The sequence below is a fragment of the Theropithecus gelada genome, chromosome 15 (assembly GCF_003255815.1).
Source record: "Theropithecus gelada isolate Dixy chromosome 15, Tgel_1.0, whole genome shotgun sequence".
Lineage (NCBI taxonomy): Eukaryota > Metazoa > Chordata > Mammalia > Primates > Cercopithecidae > Theropithecus > Theropithecus gelada.
The window spans coordinates 54,670,117-54,693,269 of record NC_037683.1 but is presented as its reverse complement, the minus strand read 5'-3'; the positions used below and the strand labels follow the sequence as shown (position 1 = coordinate 54,693,269).

General features: G+C 41.7%; 1 protein-coding gene across 3 annotated transcripts in view; it reads left to right on the top strand.

The window, feature by feature from the left end:
• The window catches only part of TEK (TEK receptor tyrosine kinase), a 122,788-nt gene extending 102,463 nt beyond the window's left edge, over positions 1–20,325 (top strand). For all 3 annotated transcript variants that reach the window (XM_025360571.1, XM_025360570.1, XM_025360568.1), the window contains 8 exons: positions 1,475–1,585; positions 4,927–5,117; positions 5,641–5,754; positions 8,251–8,321; positions 9,306–9,346; positions 10,179–10,275; positions 18,396–18,495; positions 19,334–20,325. In XM_025360571.1, coding sequence (XP_025216356.1) covers positions 1,475–1,585; positions 4,927–5,117; positions 5,641–5,754; positions 8,251–8,321; positions 9,306–9,346; positions 10,179–10,275; positions 18,396–18,495; positions 19,334–19,408 — 800 coding nt within the window. In that variant the 3' untranslated portion in view covers positions 19,409–20,325. The remainder of the gene's footprint in view (positions 1–1,474; positions 1,586–4,926; positions 5,118–5,640; positions 5,755–8,250; positions 8,322–9,305; positions 9,347–10,178; positions 10,276–18,395; positions 18,496–19,333) is intronic.
• The last annotated feature ends 2,828 nt before the right edge of the window (positions 20,326–23,153 follow it).

The window sequence follows — 23,153 nt, the reverse complement described above, 5'->3', positions numbered from 1 at the left end:
GCACTATTGATTTTACAAAATACAGGCTTGGAATGTGGTGCATTAAAGCAGAGAATGTGATGAACTATTATCACTGTGCAGCTCCATCTTAAGAGCTCTTTAAGGATGCTGACAGAGTTTTCTTTTGGACCACAATATTGAGTCTGTGAATTAACTCTAAATATTATTAAATCATCTCTGCTTTCTGCATTGTTAAGAAGACTAACAAAACAAAATGTTATCTATGATTAGAAACAGCAATATGTTTCTTTAAAAACAATAGAAACTACTTGCAAAACAGCCAGAAATCTCTTTTCTGTTTTGCTACTTTAGTCACAGGGAGTTTGGGGGAGCAGTGAGGATAGTGAGAGGAGAGGGGTGTAGAATCTTATGAAAGCAGTTTTTATTGGGATCTATTGTGAGCCTGATTTTCTGTCTTGTGCCCATGTGAAGAGGGAAAATAGCTTAATAAGGCCTCAGGGCCGATAAATCCTGCAGGCAAAGCAGTGCATCCAAAGAAGGGCAGTTACTGAAATAAGTGGCCAACCTCACTATAAGGAACTTCTTTTAAAAAATTCCCAAGATATTGACCCTCAGTGAGGCTTCTGTAGTATGAACAGAGCACTTGACTTATGAATACCATTGGCCCCTCATGAGATGATTGTCACAGTTTCTAAGCATGAGCAGCCATGTTTATGGCCACCAGCACCCCACTCCTACCCTTGCCACCCAATGTGGTTTTTTAAAAAACAATAATAGTTCATTGTCCCCGACTCAAGACTGATCAGTTTATGCACCAACCAATAGCCTTCTCTTCATTCTGGTGCTTGGTGGGTTCTCCCTCTGGTTAAAGTGCTAGTGGAGAGACAAGGCAAAAAGAATAAAGGCAGATGCAACTCAGTTTCCTGATTCCCATGCAGCTTCCATAAGATAGCATTTGGATTTGATTTATTTAGCTCAATCAACCAGATTGAGACTGGTTTGTAAAAAATAAGTTACAATTAATGAATAAAGATGCATGCATTATTGGTGATGTTTCATGGAAACTTTGGTTGTATTCCTCAGTTGTCTCTGGATGGTAGATTTAGTTGGAAGAACTAAAATCTAAAAGATGGTACAGCTCCACCTCTACCAAGTCATTTACCTGAGGGTCTGGGAGCTTAAACAAGAAAACTTTAGAGTGGTGGTTCTCATCCATAGGCATTTGGCAATATCCGGAAACATTTTTGATTGGCTATTGACATCTAGTTGGTAGAGGCCAGGATGGCTGCAAAACATCCTACCATGCACAGGACAGGGCCCTGCAAAGGAATTATCAGCCCAGTGTCAATAGTGCCAAGGCTGAGAATCTCTACTTTAGACTAATCTCTTTGGTTGTATGTAGTTGATGGTGACTGAGGGCACCTGAAGGTTCTTGGGGGGGGGGGCAGAACAGGACAGCTGATTCTGAAAAGGTATAACAAATAAGAATCACAACCCTTGACTTTCTTCCCAGAATATGCCTCCAAAGATGATCACAGGGACTTTGCAGGAGAACTGGAAGTTCTTTGTAAACTTGGACACCATCCAAACATCATCAATCTCTTAGGAGCATGTGAACATCGAGGTAAGATGCTCTTTTCCTGGCTTTCCTGCCAGAGTTTTTAGAAAACAGACAAATTCCATATTGATATAAGGAAAGATAATGATCTTAAGAATGTTGCCTAATTTTTTTAACGTTGCATCTTCTATCTGAATGTCTGTCTAGTCCCATTTATAGATTGTGCTGTGGTTTGCCTTATTTTTGGAGGGAAGTGCCGAGGGTGGACTATTTAGCTTCTGGTGTGGTTCAGCCATTATTGCCCAAAGGTATTCATGGCTCCTACCTGCCTCATCCTTGGCCATCCAGAGGTTTTCACTACTACTACTGCTCCTCAAGTATAGTAGGGGAGCCCCCACCATCAGCTTCTTCTTAATTGCCTACCTTTACATTTTTCCTGGAAACCGAGGGAATTGGTATTCTGAATGTTAAAAAGCCATGAATGCCAGCAATCTACTATAATATGAAAACTAAGGAGAGTTGGATTTTAAAAATAATTATAAGAAGCTTTCATGAGATAGTGCTTTGTTTTTATCCAGAATGCTTTCATGTACAATTACAATGGAGCTTTACAACTATCCTGTGTTGCACATGCATTTAAAGTTAAATTTATGTTATTCAAATGTTTATTGAGTACTTTCTATTGTAATGCGTGTAATTAGTGGTGAGTGAGTAGGTAACAACAAAAATCATCTGTGGGTTTACCTCTGCGTGCTGCATGGCCTTGTAGTTCTGAATCTCTGCTTAAACTTAATTTCTCATGGAAAAGTTTGCTCCCATAAAAAGCTCCATGCAGTAATTATTTACAAACTTGACAGCCTCTTGTTGACTTTGCAGCACAAACACCAACAATAGAAAAGAGACTACTTCCATTTCCTCAATGTATTAAACTAAAAATACTGGTGCTTCAAATAATTTATCATTCTATGATCCAATAAGGGTGTAATTCTGAAAGCCAGATCATGTCCCTTAGGTTAAATAATGAAGTAATGACATTTATTTTTTGAGCTACTTCCTGAAAACAGTAATCAGCATGGCACAGGAGTATAAATGAAAGTCACACACACACACACACACACACACACCCCACCCCCACACCCTGCTGTCCTAGCTGACACCACTCCCACAAACATGGTGAGTGTTCTTAAAACCCTCCTGACTTTCTGTACAAACCCCACAAATGACACAGTACAAAAGGGCAAGGATTCTCTGGATGCCCAGGGAAAGTGGGGTTATGACAGGAAGCCAAGTGGCTGTGGTGGACAGACTAAACCAGTTTTCCAGAAAAAGGCTAAAACTACAAAGAAGACTGTGCTGAGGTTTTAGTGTGTTGACCCCACTGCAGATCTAGGAGAATGCTGGCTATTAAGGGATCCAGGCACTAGGAGGAGATAAGAAGAGAAATGGCCAAGTGATCCAGTTCTAAGTTTCATCTTTTGTTTTATTCTGAGGATAGTAAAATCTTGAGGTTATGTTTACTTCATCTGGTTGCAATTGGTCTTTTGGGAGAGAACCAACCACAGTATTAATGCAGTTTCCTTAATGGGGAAAAAAACGCAACAACAAAACTATATCCCTTAAAATTTTGCTTTGTCATCACATTAGCACATAGTTAGCTGGCTCTTACAATTTTAATATAGGCCAGGCGCGGTGGCTCACGCCTGTAATCCCAGCACTTTGGAAGGCCAAGGTGGGCAGATCACGACATCAAGATATTGAGACCATCCTGGCCAACCAACATGGTGAAACTCCATCTCTACTAAAAATACAAAAATTAGCTGGGCATAGTGGCTCATGCCTGTAGTCCCAGCTACGCAGGAGGCTGAGGCAGGAGAATCGCTTGAACCTGGGAGGTAGAGGTTGCAGAGAGCTGAGGTAGCGCCACTGCACTTCAGCCTGGGCAACAGAGTGAGACTCAGTCTCAAAGAAAAAAAAAAAAAAAAAAAAAAATATATATATATATATATATATGTATATATGCGCTAAATTATTTACCTTAATTTATCTTTATTAATAGATATTAAAATTATTTTCGAATAATTCAGTAAAAATGTGAGAAAGCACATGTATACCATAATTTAGGTCTAACTTTCATTATAGTGCAACAGGATTCAATACTAGAAGATTTCTTTTTTTGTTAGAATTTCAATTTCTTAGAATATCTTTCAAGCTTTCTTTTTTTGAGACAGGGTCTCACTCTGTTGCCCAGTCTGCAGTGTAGTAGCACAGTGTCAGCCCACTGCAACCTCCTCTTCCCTGGGCTCAAGCAATCCTCCCACTTCAGCCTGAGTACTCCCAAGTAGCTAGGACTACAGGGATGCACCACCATGCTTGTCTAATTTTTATTTTATTTTCATTTTTTGTAGAGATTAGGTCTCAGTATACTGCCCAGGCTGGTCTCAAATTCCTGGGCTCAAGCAGTCCGTCTACCAGAGTGCCGGGATTACAAGTGTGAGCCACTGCACTGGGCTTCAAGTTCTAATTCATGCAACATTTTAAATACATGGTTTACCCAAAAAATTCTTTAAAAAAACAGTAAAATAACTTTACATTTTACTAGGTATAAATGTCAATATTTTTAGCAAAGTAAATTCCCTTTAAAAAAATTTTTGTAAGGGGATAATTTATTTTTTAAAAATTCCAAGAAAACAAAAGTAACAAAACTGGGCAAATAACTTTTTATTAAAAAAAAAAAAAAAGAAAAATGATTTGGAACAAAACAGTGACAATGAACCATAGGTTTTTCTAGGCACTGTTGTTTTATTGTTTCCTAAAAGCTTGAGTTTTCTGGTTTCTTGAAGCAAAATGCAATCTTTGAAACTAACTTCTGGTGACCAGAGACCCAATCAGCAATATGGTGACTTAGTATGGGTTTTAAGGAGTAGAAGGCAGGAGAGAAAGTTACCTGTTGTGGCTCCTTCCACACGGCTATTTAATTGTTTAAAAATAATAACAACCTCAGGAATAGCTAGAGGCAGACTGGAATAACATGCCTGGCTCATATTAGTTCCTTGATCAAAATGGAATGCAAATGAAAAGGTGATATGAAGAAGGTATCTGAGATCTGGAAGACAGTGCTTTGACTCATCTACTGTTACTACTGCCTGGGTAAAAGCATTTCAGGAAGCCCTCTGTGTGAGTGCACGTTTGGAAGGAATGGAGAGGGAGTGGGAAGGAGCAAAACCAAGCGTTCCAGCCTGGCCCCCCTTTGAGTATCTTCCTTCTGTCCCCCAGTGCTCCCTCGGTGGTGTTACTAGATGTGTTTTGTTTAGACAAAATGGAGTTTATAGGCAATTCCCACAGCACATCTCTTAAATGTCACAGCTGTTCAGGGCCACTGATGAGTCAATGGTCTTCCTTCCCCACAGGCTACTTGTACCTAGCCATTGAGTATGCGCCCCATGGAAACCTTCTGGACTTCCTGCGCAAGAGCCGTGTGCTGGAGACGGACCCAGCATTCGCTATTGCCAATAGCACTGCGTCCACGCTGTCCTCCCAGCAGCTCCTCCACTTCGCTGCCGACGTGGCCCGGGGCATGGACTACCTGAGCCAAAAACAGGTTTGTTTGGAGGAACTTGCTTTGGATATCTTTCCTCTGGAGTGCCCTCTAAAGTCAGTTTCAATGTTTGTAGGGTCTGTCAACCTCTCTTCTTGAACTCCTTTAAATCTCCCTCATTTTAATCTCTTTGTGAATAGTCCATCTATTTAAATAAAAATTAATACTGACAATATGTCTATCTAGCAATTTTCATAAGATGTAGCGAGGTACCTTAAGCTCTCTTAGCCTGGTTTGCCTCTAAATCATGTGCAGCAACAGACACACACTACATTACAGCTGGAGGATTTAACAACCTGTGTTTTTTATTTGTTCATTTTCTGAAATTCTTCTGCCAAGATGTGGTGTGTCATTTGGCAGAATCCATTCCATTACCAGGGAATTTTGGAGGGGAACTTTAAGGGGAACTGGATTGTGCCTTTTAAAAATCCTTTTTTATGCTCTTGTTTTCTTTCCTATTCCCCAAAGTTTTCATCCCTGGGGCTTTCATTAGGCTGAAAATACATAATGTTTTCAAAACTTTCAGTTTATCCACAGGGATCTGGCTGCCAGAAACATTTTAGTTGGTGAAAACTATGTGGCAAAAATAGCAGATTTTGGATTGTCCCGAGGTCAAGAGGTGTATGTGAAAAAGACAATGGTAAGTACAGGACATGGACACTGATTGCATCCTTTCTGAGGTACTCCCCGCTCTCCTGATGTCGCTTCTGAGACTGTCGGTGCTCTGTGGTGACTAAAGCATCTGACTGTGTGTCCCGGGAAACATTCTTTCTAAATGTTCGTTCCTAACATGGTTGCAGTGTCTGTATTACTAATGAAGAAGGCACTGTCACGTGTGACCAAGTGATTGAATATTCAAGCCTAGTGGTTTGGGGTCTTGGTTCTATCCAGTTCAGACCCCAAGGCATCTCACTCAGAAACCTCTGAGGAGCTTGCACAATCCCCTTTCATGCACAGCTGATGTAGCAAGGAAAAAGATTAACATAACTTCTATAGGCTCATCTAAGATTTCTCTCTTCACTGAAACTTCAGTGGTCACTGTTCAAGCCCAAAATCCACTCTCCCAAACAGTAATATTTTATCTTTAAGTACAAGATTGCGAGAGAACCTAACCATACAGTCTTAGAGGAAGAGAGATACTCATTCTGCTTTTGGTGCCCAGTCTAGAATCACATAGTCCTAGAAGTACCACATCCCTGCATGTTAGAGCTGTGTGGAGGAAATTCACCATCCTCTGTTTTCCTGGGGTGGGCAGAACGCAGGGCCTCAGGGATGACAAGCCCTGCAGCCTTTCCATGTGTCTGGCAGATCCACTGTGGTGGATGGCTCTCCCGTTTTTAGGTCTGATGAACATTACTTTGGCCCAGCTTTCCTGGGATGGCTCCAGTTGTCATGAGGTATAGGCAGTCTTTTCGTTTTTGTGGGCACACCAAATTGTCTCTTAGCAAGGCTCAGGTTCCTGCATTTATTCTCAATTCCAGGCTTCCTTTTTTTTCATCACACTTACTTAGTTACTGAGAAGATAAAATACTCAAGAACATTTTGAAAGGAAATCACCCATAATTCACCACCTTGGCATATATATTTTTTTCATTTTTGGCTTATCGCCTTCCACAGCATACACCCTTTCACATAGCTACAACCACAGTGAACATAATCATTTTGGATCTTTCCACTCTCTTTTCTGATGAGGGTGTGAAGTGGGGTCCCTTTGGCTCTTCGAGGGCCCTGCATGCTTATCAACATAGCGCTTTCAGAAGCCACGTGTGCCTCCCTGAGGGCTGGCTTCCAGGTGGTGCTTTTCTGCCTAACCTTTTCAGACCCACTCAAGGCAGATGCTTCTCTGGAGCAGGGGTGGACTTGTTTTCTTAAAGAAGCAGAATCCACCAGTCACCTACCTACTCCAGCTCTCCCAACTCCTCCCTGACCACCTGGTGTCCTCAAATCTCCTTCCTGAAATCCTTTTCCCTGCTTTACTCCAGCGCTTAGGGGATGTGGGTGCCCTGGGTGAGAAGGTGGAGGGATAACACAGGTTAACCCCACAACCTACCCATTCTATTTGGATGCTCTCCTCAGCTCCCCAAGGAGAGCTTGGCATGGGTTTGCCTGGCATTTCATAAAGGGCAGTGATTTCTGCAATATTGGGGTTATTTACAAGGGGAGAGCACCTATCAGGGCTCGACTCGATCTTATAATAGACTAAACAGGGTAAAGGTGTTCTTTAGCACCTTGGGGCTGGGGAGGAAAGGGCCAGGTTGAGGGAAGGGGGAAGAAAGAAGGATTGGAGAGGAGCAAGTTCCCTGCAAGAAGGATGCAGTGTAGCAAGTTCGGACAAATCTCTGGGAGGGAGGGATCAACCTCTTGATGACCAACATTATGATTCTTCAATGAGTAGATAGGAAGGGAGCCCAAATCATAGAGACTTTGAGGAAACCAGGAATAAAACTTTAAAGTCAAGCTTTACAACATCCAGGCACATCCCATTTTGCCTAGCCTGGGATCAGTAAGCCAAGATATGGGGACAGCCTGGAGGCAGTCAGGACCAGCATCCAAAGTATGTGTCTCCAAACCCAACGTAAACTACACTATGTAAGCTACAAATCATCTCAATCTCTACTGTTATATATGCACACTGTTCCCCTTGTCTAGAGATGCTCTTTCCTCTCCCATCCACCTAATGACACCTAAACGTCTTACAGAACCATGCTGGGATGTTCCGTCCTCTGGAGAATCTCCCTCCATCACCTCCAGGCACAGTTGTTCTCTTCACCGTACCCCAGTGCCTCCATTTCCCTTTTCCACATTATTAATACAGTTAAATTCTCACTCAGTGTCTATGCCTGTCTCTCCTTTCAAACCTTAGAGTGCCTCTGAGGGCTATAAGGTGAATAAGGAATGACTGACTACCATGCGTGCACACTCACACTTCAATTCATATAAAACTGCTGAACCCTGAAGATAAATAGGACTTGCGCTATTTGCATGTTTTGAAATTTGAGTACACAAAGCAATGATGTCTGAGTCTGCCCTGCCTATGAGGTTCCCACTGGGCTTTGTGGAGCCACAGCTCAGGCAGGCTGAGAGCCTCATAAAGACCCTGTCCCACTTAAGTGACATCTCACTTTGTTCTCTCCAGGGAAGGCTCCCAGTGCGCTGGATGGCCATCGAGTCACTGAATTACAGTGTGTACACAACCAACAGTGATGTGTAAGTAAGCTGCTTATTGCCAAGGGATTTTTTTTCCCTCCCAGAAACATATATAGTTGACAGAGGTTTTAAAAAGAAGCAGGAATGTCCTGTACCTCTCGAGAACAAAGGTAACCAAAAAACCCAGGAAATAAAGTAACAGAATAAAGCCGCAGAGTAGACGGTTTCCAGAGTGCAGAATCACTGGTGGCAGGTTTTGGATTTCACTCTGCATACTGAAGTTGTGTATTCTGCACTGTGCTTCGAGTTGTGAATTCTCGGACTCAACAGGAAGAAGGGACATACTGGCCTTCCTGTGGCTCCTCTCCCAGACCTAGATCAGAGGAAGCAATCCAGAATAGCTGCTGGGGACAAAATAAGGCCAGACAGTCGGGGGCATCTCTGCTTGCAGCCTGCAGTGATGCATCAGAGGCTGGCGGTGGAATTAGGTCATCTTGCCTTGCACCCCATTTCCAGGATGAAAAACCAAGGCCGCGAGGGTAGTGGTGACTTGTCCAAGGGGTTTTGCTGATGCCTGGGGATGAAGAGGGAGTGGGCAATTGCTGTGTCCTCACTGTGTGCAAGGTGCTTTTTATGTTTCTCTGCATAACTTTGAGGCAGGGATTATTGTCCCCACTTTTGTAAGAATATACTAAGAGGTTCAGCCACTTTTTCCAGGTCACATAATTGGATGGCAGAGATTGGATTTAACTCAGATCTGTCAAGCTCCAAAACAAATTTCATCTGTTTTGGACAGTACCACCTTGGAGTCTCTAGTTAAAGTGATTTGGGGGCTCTGGCAAAGTGAACACTATTTCTTTGTTGTAACCCTTCCGTTGAGCTGAGAGGAGAGAAACCCACACTGTGTGCAAGGGCCTATCCTAGGATGTAGACATGTAACATTTCCTTTTCTCAGAAAGGGTGGGTCTCCCTGGCTTTGGGGGCAGGAAAATGAGTGGTGACTCTGTTTGCTGATTGTTGGTTTCACACTTGTCCCTCCTGCAGATGGTCCTACGGTGTGTTACTATGGGAGATTGTCAGCTTAGGTGAGTATCTATGTTAAAATATACATGCCAGAAAATATATAACAATTTCAAGTATACTGATCCTAGTTTTATCAATATTGCATATTTAAAAAAACTAGAAGGCCCTACACAGAAAGGTAATAATTTTATTCTTCATGTTTTTAATGTGGCACATATACACCATGGAATACTATACAGACATAAAAAAGAATTAGTTTGTGTCCTTTGTAGGGACATGGATGCAGCTGGAAACCATCCTCCTCAGCAAACTAACACAGGAACAGAAAACCAAACACCACATGTTCTCACTCATAAGTGGGAGCTGAACAATGAGAACACATGGACACAGGGAGGGGAACATCACACACCAAGGCCTGTTGGGGGGAAGGAGAGAGTAAGGACAAATACCTAATGCATGTGGGGCTTAAAACCTAGATAGTGGGTCAATAGGTGCAGCAGACCACCATGGCACATGTACCTCAGAACTTAAAAAAAAAAAAAATTCTACAATAAATATGCATTGCTTTTATAATTAAAACTGGACAATAATTGATTAATATTATTGGTATAATAGATGTGCTCTGTGTGGGGAGACTTAGGGAAGAGAACTGGCACTGAATTGAGGAAGCCGGGGGTGGTTCCTTCCCCTGAAACAATGATGATGCTTTGGCATACTCTGTAGTGTAAGTCCAGTTTTGATGAGTGGTGGGTTTGCCAAGGGAGGCATGCAGCATGTTCACTCTCCTGTGACATACCATGTCTTCCTCCTGGCCCCTTAGCTTTAGAACCCCTGGACAGGAAGCATTGCTTTTCGTGCCAGAGAGGACTTAGAGTGGCACTGTTTGTCTTCCAGGAGGCACACCCTACTGCGGGATGACTTGTGCAGAACTCTATGAGAAGCTGCCCCAGGGCTACAGACTGGAGAAACCCCTGAACTGTGATGATGAGGTGTAAGTCAGGCCTCATCCTGGGGCTATTTTGTCTTACCTTCCTTCCCCTTGTGTGTTTCTGGGGCCTGCTGACTTTAACAAAGTCAACTGGTATACACAAACACCTATACACAGAGATCCCAAATAGGTGAATAAAAGTAGGGGGGGGGGGTTGCCAATACTAATACTGTTATGTAATACACAAGGAGTATTAGCTTTACAGGCATAGAAATTTAGGAGGCATTTAATGACTCTCAGGAAGGTTGAAATGAGGAAGGGCAACAAATGCAGAAAAACCTGAAATAAATTCGTGAAGTTTTTCATTAAGAAAGATACATTTTTGGGCTGGGAAGATGTGAGGGACTGTGCCAGGAGGAATGGTGCATTCCAGCCCAGATACTAAGCTTTTCCCACAGTCTTTGCAACCCGCAGAAGAGGAGATTCCCTCTGGTGTCTATGCCAACAGGGCCATGGGTTACAAGCACAAAACTGGGTGGCCGTTTAGGGAGACACTGAGCTAGCTACAGGAGTTTTTTTTTTTTTAGCTTTTTTTCCTTGCCCCAGTGGCACCTGGAACATCAGTGAGACAGAACCATTCAGTCCCCTGGAAAGGGAGCTGAAGCCAGGGAGCCAAGTGGTCTAGCTCAGTGGATCCCACCCAGCTAAGATCCACTGGCTTGAAATTTTTGCTGCCAGCACAGCAGTCAACCTGGGATGCTCCAGCTTGGTTGGGGGAGGGGTATCTCTGATTACTGAAGCTTGAGTAGGCTGTTTTCTCCTCACAGTGTAAACAAAACCCCAGGGAAGTTCAAACTGGGCAGAGCCCACCAAGCTCTGCAAAGCCACTGTAGCCAGACTGCATCTCCAGATTCCAGCTCTCTGGACAGGGCATCTCTGAAAAAAAGGCAGCAGCACCCGTCAAGGGCTTATAGATAAAACTCCCATCTCCCTGGGACAAAGTACCTAGTGGTAGGGGCCACTATTGGCATAGCTTCAGCAGACTTAAACGTTCCTGCCTGCCATCTCTGAAGAGAGCACCAGATCTCCCAGCACAGCACTTGAGCTCTGCTAAGGAACAAACTGCCTCCTCAAGTGGGTCCCTGACCCCTGTGCTTCCTGACTGGGAGACACCTCCCAGCCCAGCAGGGGTTGACAAGACACCTCATACAGGAGAGCACTGGCTGGCATCTGGCAAGTGCCCCTCTGGGACAAACCTTCCATAGGAAGGAACAGGCAGCAATCTTTGTTGTTCTGCAGCCTCCGCTTGTGATACCCAGGCAGACAGGGTCTGGAGTGGACCTCTAGCCAACTCCAGCAGACCTTCAGCAGAGGGGCCTGACTGTCAGAAGGAAAACAAACAGAAAGGAAAAGGACCTCCACATCAAAACCCCATCCGAAGATCATAGATAGATAAATCCACAAAAATGAGGGGAAACCAGTGCAAAAAGGCTAAAAATTCCACCCAGAATGCCTCTTCTCCTCCAAAGGATCACAACTCCTCACCAGCAAGGGAACAAAACTGAATAGAGAATGAGTTTGACAAATTGACAGAAGTAGGCTTTAGAAAGTGGGTAATAACAACCTCCTCCAAGCTAAAGGAGCATGTTCTAACCCAGTGCAAGGAAGCTAAGAATGTTGATAAAAGGTTAGACAAATTGCAACTAGAATAACATAAATGACCTGATGGAGCTAAAAACACAGCATGAATACTTCATGAAGCACACACAGTATCAGTAGCTGAATGGATCCAGTGGAAGAAAGGATATCAGATATTGAAGATAAACTTAAATAAAGCAGGAAGACAAGATTAGAGAAAAAAATGAAAAGGAATGACCAAAGCCTCCAAGAAATATGGGACTATGTGAAAAGATCAAACCTATGTTTGATTGGTGTACCTGAAAGTGACGGGGAGAATGAAACCAAGTTGGAAAATACTCATCAGGATATTATCCAGGAGAACTTCTCCAACCTAGTAAGACTGATCAGCATTCAAATTGAGGAAATACAGAGAACACCACAAAGATACTCCTCGAGAAGAACAACCCCAAGACACATAATCGTCAGATTAATCAAGGTTGAAATGAAAGAAAACATGTTAAGTGTAGCCAGAGAAAGGTCAGGTTACCTACAAAGGGAAGCCCATCAGACTAACAGCAAATCTCTCTGTAGAAACCCTGCAAGCCAGAAGAGAGTGGGGGCCAGTATTCAACATTCTTAAAGAATTTTCAACCCAGAATTTCATATCCAGCCAAACTATGCTTCGTAAGTGAAGGAGAAATAAATCCTTTACAGACAAGCAAATGCTAAGGGATTTTGTCACCACCAGGCCTGCCTTACAATAGCTCCTGAAGGAAGCACTAACATGGAAAGGAAAACCTGGTACCAGCCACTGCAAAAATATATCAAAATCTAAAGACCATTGACACTACAAAGAAACTGCATCAACTAACAGGCAAAATAACCAGCTAGCATCATAATGACAGGATCAGACTCACACATAATATTAACCTTAAATGTAAATGGGCTGAATGCCCTAACTAAAAGACACAGACTGGGAAATAGGATAAAGAGTCAAGACCCATCAGTGTGCTGTATTCAGGAGACCCATCTCACATGCACACACACACACATAGGCTCAGAATAAAGGGATGGAGGAATATTTACCAAGCAAATGGAAAGCAAAAAAAGCAGGGGTTGCCATCTGATAAAACAGATTTTAAACCAACAAAGATCAGAAGAGACAAAGAAGGCCATTACATAATGGTAAAGGGATCAATACAACAAAGAAGAGCTAACTATCCTAAATATATATGTACCCAATACAGGAGCACCCAGATTAATAAAGCAAGTTCTTTGAGACTTACCAAGAGACTTAGACTGCCACATAATAGTGGGAGACTTTAACTCCCCAATGTCAATATGAAACAGATTAACAAGGATATTCAGGACTTGAACTCAGCTCTGGAACAAGTGGACCTAATAGACATCTACAGAACTCTCCACCCCAAATCAACAGAATATGTGTTCTTCTCAGCACCTCATTGCAGTTACTCTAAAATTGACCACATAATTGGAAGTTAGACATTCCTCAGCAAATCCAAAAGAACGGAAATCATAACAGTCTCTCTGACCACAGAGCAATCAAATTAGAACTCAGGGTTAAGAAACTCACTCAAAACTGCACAATTACATGGAAACTGAACAACCTGGTCCTGAATGACTACTGGGTAAATAACGAAATGAAGGCAGAAATAAAGATGTTCTCTGAAACCAATGAGGACAAAGACAAAACGTATCAGAATCTCTGGGACACATTTAAAGCAATGTGTAGAGGGACATTTATAGCACTAAATGTCCACAAGAGAAAGCAGGAAGGACCTAAAATCGACACGAAACATCACAATTAAAAGAACTAGAGAAGCAACAGCAAACAAATTCAAAAGCTAGCAGAAGACAAGAAATAACTAAGATCAGAGCAGCAGTGAAGGAGATAGAGACACAAAATGTCCTTCAAAAACATCAGTGAGTCCAGGAGCTGGTTTTTTGAAAAGATCAACAAAATAGACTGCTAGCCAGACTAATAAAAAAGAAAAGGGAGAAGAATCAAATAGATGCAATAAAAAATGGTAAAGGAGATATCACCACTGATCCCACAGAAATACAAACTACCATCAGAGAATACTATAAACACCTCTATGCAAATAAACTAGAAGAAATGGATAAATTCCTGGACACATACACTCTCCTATGTCTAAACCAGGAAGAAGTCAAATCCCTGAATAGACCAATAAAAATTCTGAAATTGAGGCAGTAATTAATAGCTTACCAACCAAAAAGTGTCCAGGACCAGATGGATTCACAGCCGAATTCTACCAGAGGTACAAAGAGGAGCTGTACCATCCCTTCTGAAACTATTCCAAACAATAGAAAAAGAGGGATCTTTCCTAACTCTTTTTATGAGATCAGCATCATCCTGATACCAAAACCTGGCAGAGACACAACAAAAAAGAAAATTTCAGACCAATATCCCTGATGACCATTGATGCGAAAATCCTCAATAAAATATTGGCAAACCAAATCCAGCAGCACATCAAAAAGCTTATCCATCATGATGAAGTCGGCTTCATCCTTGGGATGCAAGGCTGGTTCAACAGACGTGAATCAATAAACATAATCCATCATCTAAACAGAACCAATGACAAAAACCACATGATTATCTCAATAGATGCAAAAAAATCCTTCAAGGAAATTCAACACCCCCTCAGGCTAAAAACTCTCAGTAAACTAGGTATTGATGGAATGTATCTCAAAATAATGAGCTATTTATGACAAACCCACAGCCAATATCATACTGAATGGGAAAAAGCTGGAAGCATTCCCTTTGAAAACTGGCCTAAGACAAGGATGCCGTCCCTTACCACTCCTATTCATCAACATAGTATTGGAAGTTCTGGACAGGGCAATCAGGCAAGAGAAAGATATAAGGTTATTCAAATAGGAAGAGAGGAAGTCACATTGTCTCTGTTTGCAGATGACGTCACTGTGATTTAGAAAACCCCATCATCTCAGCCCAAAATCTCTTTAAGCTGATAAGCAACTTCAGCAAAGTCTCAGGATACAAAATCAATGTGCAAAAATCACAAGCATTCCTATACACCAATAACAGACAGACAAATCATGAGTGAACTCCCATTCACAACTGCTACAAAGAGAATAAAATACCTAGGAATACAACTTACAAGGGATGTGAAGGACCTCTTCAAGGAGAACTACAAACCACTGCTCAAGGAAATAAGAGGACACAAACAAATGGAAAAACATTCCAAGCTCATGGATAAGAAAGAATCAATATTGTGAAAATGGCTATACTGCCCAAAGTCATTTATAGATTCAGTGCTATCCTCATCAAGCCATCATTGACTTTCTTCACAGAATTAGATAAAACTACTTTAAATTTCATGTGGAACCAAAAAAGAGCCTGCATAGCCAAAATGATCCTAAGCAAAAAGAACAAAACTGAAGGCATCATGCTACCTGACTTCAAACTATACTACAAGGTTACAATAACCAAAACAGCATGGTACCAGTACCAAAACGGAGATACCAAAGGAATAGGACAGAGGCCTCAGGAATAACACCACACATTTACAACCATCTGATCTTTGACAAACCTGACACAAACAATGGGGAAAGGATTCCCTATTTAATAAATGGTGTTGGGAAAACTGGCTAGCCATATGCAGAAAACTGAAACTGGACCTCTTCCTTACATCTTATACAAAAATTAACTCAAGATGGATTAAAGACTTAAATGTAAGATCTGAAACCATAAAAACCCTACAAGAAAACCTAGGCAATACCATTCAGGACATAGGCACAGGCAAAAGACTTCATGACTAAAACACCAAAAGCCAAAATTGACAAATGGGATCTAATTAAACTCAAAAGTTTCTGCACAGCAAAAGAAACAATCATCAGAGTGAACAGGCAACCTACAGAATGGGAGAAAATGTTTGCAATCTATCCTTCTGACAAAGGGCTAATATCTAGAACCCACAAAGAACTTCAACAAATTTACAAGAAAAAACAACCCCATCAAAAAGTGGGCAAAGGATATGGACAGACACTTCTCAAAAGAAGACATTTATGCAGCCAACATATGAAAAAAAGCTCATCATCACTGGTCATTAGAGAAATGCAAATCAAAACCACAATGAGATACCATCTCACACCAGTTAGAATGGCGATCATTAAAAAGTCAGGAAACAGCAGATGCTGGAGAGGATGTGGAGAAATAGGAACGCTTTTACACTGTTGGTGGGAGTGTAAATTAGTTCAATCATTACGGAAGACAGTGTGGCGATTCCTTAGGGATCTAGAACCAGAAATACCATTTGCCCCAGCAATCCCATTACTGGGTATATACCCAAAGGATTATAAATCATTCTACTATAAAGACACATGCACACATAGGTTTTATTGTGGCACTGTTCAATGATAGACTGGATAAAGAAAATGTGGTACATATATACCATGGAATACTATGCAGCCATAAGAAAGGATGAGTTCATGTCCTTTTCAGGGACATGGATGAAGCTAGAAACTAACATAAGAAAAGAAAACCAAACTCCACATGTTCTCACTCATAAGTGGGAACTGAACAGCGAGAACACATGGACACAGGGAAGGAAACATCACACACTGGGGCCTGTCGGCAGGTTGGGGGATAGGATAGCATTAGGAGAAATACCTAATGTAGATGACGGGTTGATGGGTGCAGCAAATCGCCATGGCACTTGTATAACAAACCTACACATTCTCCACATGTATCACAGAACTTATTTATTTTTTTTTTTTTTTTGAGACTGAGTCTGGCTCTGTCGCCCAGGCTGGAGTGCGGTGGCCGGATCTCAGCTCACTGCAAGCTCCGCCTCCCGGGTTCACGCCATTCTCCTGCCTCAGCCTCCCGAGTAGCTGGGACCACAGGCGCCCGCCACTTTGCCCGGCTAGTTTTTGTATTTTTTAGTAGAGACGGGGTTTCACCGTGTTAGCCAGGATGGTCTCGATCTCCTGACCTCGTGATCCGCCCGTCTCGGCCTCCCAAAGTGCTGGGATTACAGGCTTGAGCCACCACGCCCGGCCATATCACAGAACTTATAATAATAAAAAAAAAAGATACATTTTCTTGCCTAGAACCTTGCTTCTGCTAAGATTACTTTCAAAAGTAAGATTTATTCCATGGGGAAATATAATGACCTGTAGTGATACCACCATTCCCAGAACTATCCATGGTAGAAGCTAACTGGCATGTTTGAAGACTGAAAGGCTCTAGGTTGAACAAATAATTTATTGTCTAAATGGGGCTACTTCTAAGTGAAGGAAGATGTTAATAATATCACTGGAATAAGAAGCATACATACCATCCTGGAAAAACCTGGACATAGTTGGACCATCACTAGACAGTCCCTAAAATTCTACCTTTTGAGATTCACTTCATAAGGGGTGAGAAGATTTTTTAGTCTTTAAGAAACTTATGTTAAAGTATAAGCTGTTCTGGGATCTGTGACACCCTAAACCAATGGTTGATAGCCGCCTATGCACATAGGGTTCCCCGGAGTCATTTGTTCAGCATGTGGGCTCTTGATCCCCACTGTCAGTCATCGATTCTGTAAGTCTAGGACAGGTTCCAGAAATCTGCATTTTAATCACACGAGGAGTTCTGAGCACAATTGAGAAAGCACTGTCTTAAGTCAGTGTTTCCCAAACTATGTTCATGTGTTGTGCAAGATATAAATACATGATACAAGGGGAAAGGAGTTCTGTGGTCAATTAAGTTGGAAACTTTGTGTTCAACCTGTTGTCTTAGTCATTTCCGACTGCTGTAACAAAATACCATAAACTTGGTGGCTTATAAACAACAGAGATGTATTTCTCACAGTTCTGAAAGCTGGGAAATCCTGGATCAAAGCATTGGCAGATTTGGTGGCCGTGAACCATTTCCTGGTTCATAGATGGCCATCTTTCTGCTGTGTCCTCATGTAGTACAAGGAGCAAAAGAGCTCTTTCAGGCCTTTTCTGTAAGGGCACGAATCCATTCATGAGGGTTCTACCCTCATGACCTAATCACCTTCCAAACGACCTACCTTCAAACACCATCACATGGTTTCAACACATGATTTTTGGGTGGCATGAACATTGAGTCCATAGCACCTGGTTAAACAGGCTTTGTTTTTAATGACAGTGCTTCTAAAAGTCCTCCCTCTTAACGGGGGATACAATGGGTGGCATTTTACAAGTTTGAGCATGGGCCTTTTAAGAGACACTAACATTTTGAAAGATGCAGCATTCCAAGGGAAATGCTTCTATAGACACATACCCAGTTCTTTCTAGATGATTGTAATAGCTGAGACCAAGATCCTGCAGAAACAGTACCCAGGGTAGGAACTAAATCTATGGGGAGATGAAATGGGACTTGCTTAGGGAGGTGGGAGGCCTAGTAGCAACTTCCCAGGTGCTGTACTTTTGTCTTCTGCTGGTTAAGCTTTATAACCATGCATTGGTTGGCTTCATTCTCTTTTCCTGCCATGCCCAGGACTGAAGCACAGTTATAGAATTAACCCTTTAATTCTTTGCTTTCAAAGGTTTGATCTAATGAGACAATGCTGGCGGGAGAAGCCTTATGAGAGGCCGTCATTTGCCCAGATATTGGTGTCCTTAAACAGAATGTTAGAGGAACGAAAGGTGAGTATTAAAGTCAGGCAGGAGATCTTTAACTGGAATTCCTGATGTGCCCAGGGTGGTTCATAAAAAACACTGAAACAATTGAAGAAGTTCTTCTTGACATGGCCCTAAGTATTATAGAAACAAAGGATATCCCCCTACCCCCGCAACTTGGAAGAAGTTACAATTTTGGGGGGAAATAAGATTTCTATACAGGATATAGTCATGTACACAATGGAATAACATACAGAATTAGCCTATTAGAGCTAGAAGGAATTTTAGTCATATAGCCTGACCTTTTAATTTTATAGATGAAGAAATAGGCTCAGAAGTGGGTGATTGACTGAGGACACACAGCAAGTATACAACAGAGCTTGACCTGCAGGTTACTATGAGGAGGGTCAGGAATTCCATAAAAATTTCTAGAAGTTAGTTGGCTATAGTGATCTGGGAATCAAAACAAAAGTAAATGTAGTTTAAAGAAATAGTCAAAACCCAAGTGGTAATTCAACTAGAGATGCAGGTGAGATCACACAGAGAGATGTGAAGATGAGATTCAGACAGGGGAAGGAACCCGAGAGAAGCTGAACACATTAGGAGGTACCAATAAGACACTGTGAGAAAGGCAAGCTCAGAAACTGAGGATACAGTATGAAATCTTACTTGCAGAAGGCAAGGGGATGCATTTTAGGAAGAAAGTCATCAAATACAACAGAGGGACTGAGAACAGAAAGTATCTCCCAAGTGCTTAGTATTTTGAGTTGAAGCTAACTAAGAAAACCAAGGTATTGCTGTAACTGCCACTGGCAGAGGTGGAATCAAAGCAGCCTATGTCTCTGAACCATTCTCATTCTTCCAGACCTACGTGAATACCACGCTTTATGAGAAGTTTACTTATGCAGGAATTGACTGTTCTGCTGAAGAAGCAGCCTAGGACAGAACATCTGTATGCCCTCTGCTTCCCTTTCACTGGCATGGGAGACCCTTGACACCTGCTGAGAAAGCATGCCTCTGCCACGAGATGTGATATAGAAGTGTACATATGTGCTGTACACCTGGGACCTTCACCACTATAGATCCCATGCATGGATCTGTATAGTATGCTCTAATAGGACTGTATATACTGTTTTGAGTAAGAATGTGCTGAAATCAGAATGCCTGTTTGTGGTTTCATATGCAATAATATATTTTTTTAAAAATGTGGACTTCACAGGAAGGCGTGAGTAAAATTAGTATAATGCATAACTCATTATTGTCCTAGATATTTTGATATTTACCTTTATATTGAATGCTATTAAATGTTTTGCTGTGTCAAAGTAAAATATTGTTAATAAACCTAACAATGACCCTGATAGCACAGGTTAAGTGAGAGAAATATATGAATTCTAACAAGACATAGGTTAATATTTAAGAGACTGAAAAATCTCAGATTCCTCTCTCTCAATTTTATCCCTTGCCTGTAGCAGCCAGTCCCATTTCGTTTAGTCATGTGACAACTGTCTTGTGTTTCCACAGCCTGCAAGTCAGTCCAGAATGCTAACATCTAAAAGTAGACTTAAATCTCATTCCTTACAAGCCTAAGAATCTTTAGAGAAGTATACATAAGTTTAAGATAATGGGATTTTTTTCTTTTCTCTGGTAATATTGACTTGTATATTTTAAGAAATAACAGAAAGCCTGGGTGACATTTGGGAGACATGTGACATTTATATATTGAATTAATATCCCTATATGTATTGCACATTGTAAAAAGTTTTAGTTTTGATGAGTTGTGAGTTTACCTTGTATACTGTAGGCACACTTTGCACTGATATGAGTGAATAAATGTCTTGCCTACTCACGTCTCATCCAGGAGTGTGTCTCATAGCTATTGCCACATGTCCTTATTATACTTTAAAGAAAAATGCTTTAAATTATCCATCCCTAGCACATAGAGTAGTTGGTGAGTATACTCCACTAGATACGGAATCTGAAACTCACCAGATTGAAAATTCTCCTAGAAGTATTCTACTGCCTAGTTCTTTTTCTTGCAACAGGAAGTACACCTTTGGGAGTGTTCCCAGTGTGAACCAAGGGCTTAGAATTGGAATTCTTTTTAATTGTGTTACAATGTTAAATAGAGTCCTCACTTAATGCCATCGATAGGTTCATGGAAACTGCAGTGCTATATAATGAAACCAATTTTACTATAGGGTAACTGATAGAAACAAGATGCTATCCCCATCAAGCCACCATTGACTTTCTTCACAGAATTGGAATAAACTACTTTAAATTTTATATGGAACCAAAAAAGAGTCTGCATAGCCAAGACAATCCTAAGCAAAAAGAACAAAATTGGAAGTATCACCCTACCTGACTTCAAACTATACTACAAGGCTACAGTAACAAAAACAGCATGGTACTGGTACCAAAACAGATACATAGACCAATGGAACAGAACAGAGGCCTCAGGAATAACACCACACATCTACAACCATCTGATCTTTGACAAACCTGACAAAAACAAGCAATGGGGAAAGGATTCCCTATTTAATGAATGGTGTTAGCAAAACTGGCTAGCCATATGCAGAAAACTGAAACTGGATCCCTTCCTTACACCTTATACAAAAATTAACTCAAGATGGATTAAAGACTTAAATGTAAAATCTAAAACATATTGTAGTTCTACATGCTGCACAAACTTTACATATTCTTATGTATTCAGAAATTACAACTAGGCAACTGAATTCATCCGGAACACTCTTTATTCCCAACAGCATATTCAAGCAAAGACACATAGCAAAGTAAAAGCTGCTCTTTATAACAGTACCTAAATGGAACTTAACTAAATGGAAACACGAAGGAAAAGCCACTGAAATATTGGTCCAGCATGTCATCACCAAGAGGGCAGACTAAGAGATGCCAGCCTTTATCTTCCTACACACAAAAAATAAATAAATAAATACAGACAACTATTCACATACCATAACAACCCAGAGGGACTGCAAAGACTCATTATAGGATCTGCAGCAATACAGTGGAGCACAATAATGAAGAGCAACCACACAGAAAGGATTGTGATCAGCATACCTAATACACCAGGAGATGTCTAGGAACAAAAAAGGTGGAGGCCTTGGTTTGAGCCACACAGCAGAACTACTGTCGTCACCAGTGACCTGCTTTGCAGAGGATACCAGCATCTCCTGCCACTGAGGTATCAGATAGCCATTCCCACTGGAGAACCCTAGAAAATGAAATGTACATCCCTAACAACCTCTACCCCCAGAAGTGGCTGCTGTTGAGCCACTTTAAGAAAGGAGCCACCATTTCTTCTAATCCTGTACATACCTCAATCTTTGAGCTGCAGCCACTTCATAAGAGCCCTCAAGCTCCAGTCTCAGGCTCTGTGGCTACATTGGGCCCACACATGTCTCAGACACTGGAGCGACTGCCATAGTGAGCTAGTTTGTACTCTGGGCCCTAGAGTCCATACCCTGCATACCAGTTCAGTCACATGGATAACTAGGCTCCATCCTAACCCTAGAGCCATGCTAACTCTGTGTACACCTGTGTTTCCATTCTTGGTTCCCTGGCTACTTCACAAGCATTTGTAGCTCAAAACTACTACCAACATGACAGACAGGGCGCCTGTGCCTCAAGCCACCAGCTCAGCCACCATAGAGAACCAGGCCTTGCTCTGACTCTGGAACTTCTCTAACACTGTGTCTGTGCTCCCATTCTTGGCTCTACCAGCTGATCCAGAAGCATCTGTGGCTTGCATACTGTTACTGTAGGAGGGTTGCTTGTGCCCCAGGCACCAATGCCATTAACCCACAGATCTCATAGCGACAGGCCCTCCAAATGTTCTCATGCTTCAGGCCTCAGCTCCATGGCTGTTCCACAGGTACCACTCAAATACTGGTATTGTCACTATGGCAAGACAGCCCACTGACCAGACCCAGTGCCAAGACATACCCTCTCAGCTATAACTTCCCTAGTGGGAGAAAAGAGATCAGGAGGATCTCCTCAGCCATTGTCTCTAAGACCCCAACAACCCTTGCTGGCACTGTGGACATCCACAGTGTTGACCACTGAGGAGCCCTGCCACCTTTGTCAACACCAACCTCTGCAGACATAGCTGGTACCAGAACTACTGCAGCTCAGTCAGCAAATGGTCTTATATTCCATGGAGAGGAAGGTCTTTCCACAGCAAAACTAGCGCATGAGTTTTGCAAAAGGTGACTCCACCAAATGCACAGGTATCAACATAAGCAACAAGAAACATAAAAAAGAAAAAGACAACACCACCAAGACAGCACAATAATCTAGTAGCTAACCCCAAAGAAATATACAAATTGTCTGATAAAGAATTCAAAAGAATTGTTTTAAGAAAGCTCAGCAAACTTCAAGAGTATTCAGAGAAATGATTCAATAAAATCATGGAAAAAGTAAACAATCAAAATGAGAAGTTTAACATTGAAATTATATTTAAAAACCCCAACATTCTGGAGCTGAAAAATAAGTGAAATGAAAAATGCAATAGACAACGTCAACAACAGAATTGATCCAGCAGAAGAATCTGTGAATTCAAATATGTGATGTGAAAATATGTAGTCATGGGGTTGGGGGGAAGGATGAAAAATAATGAAGAACACCTATGGAATTTGTGAGACAGCATCAGAAGAGCACATGTTTGAGTT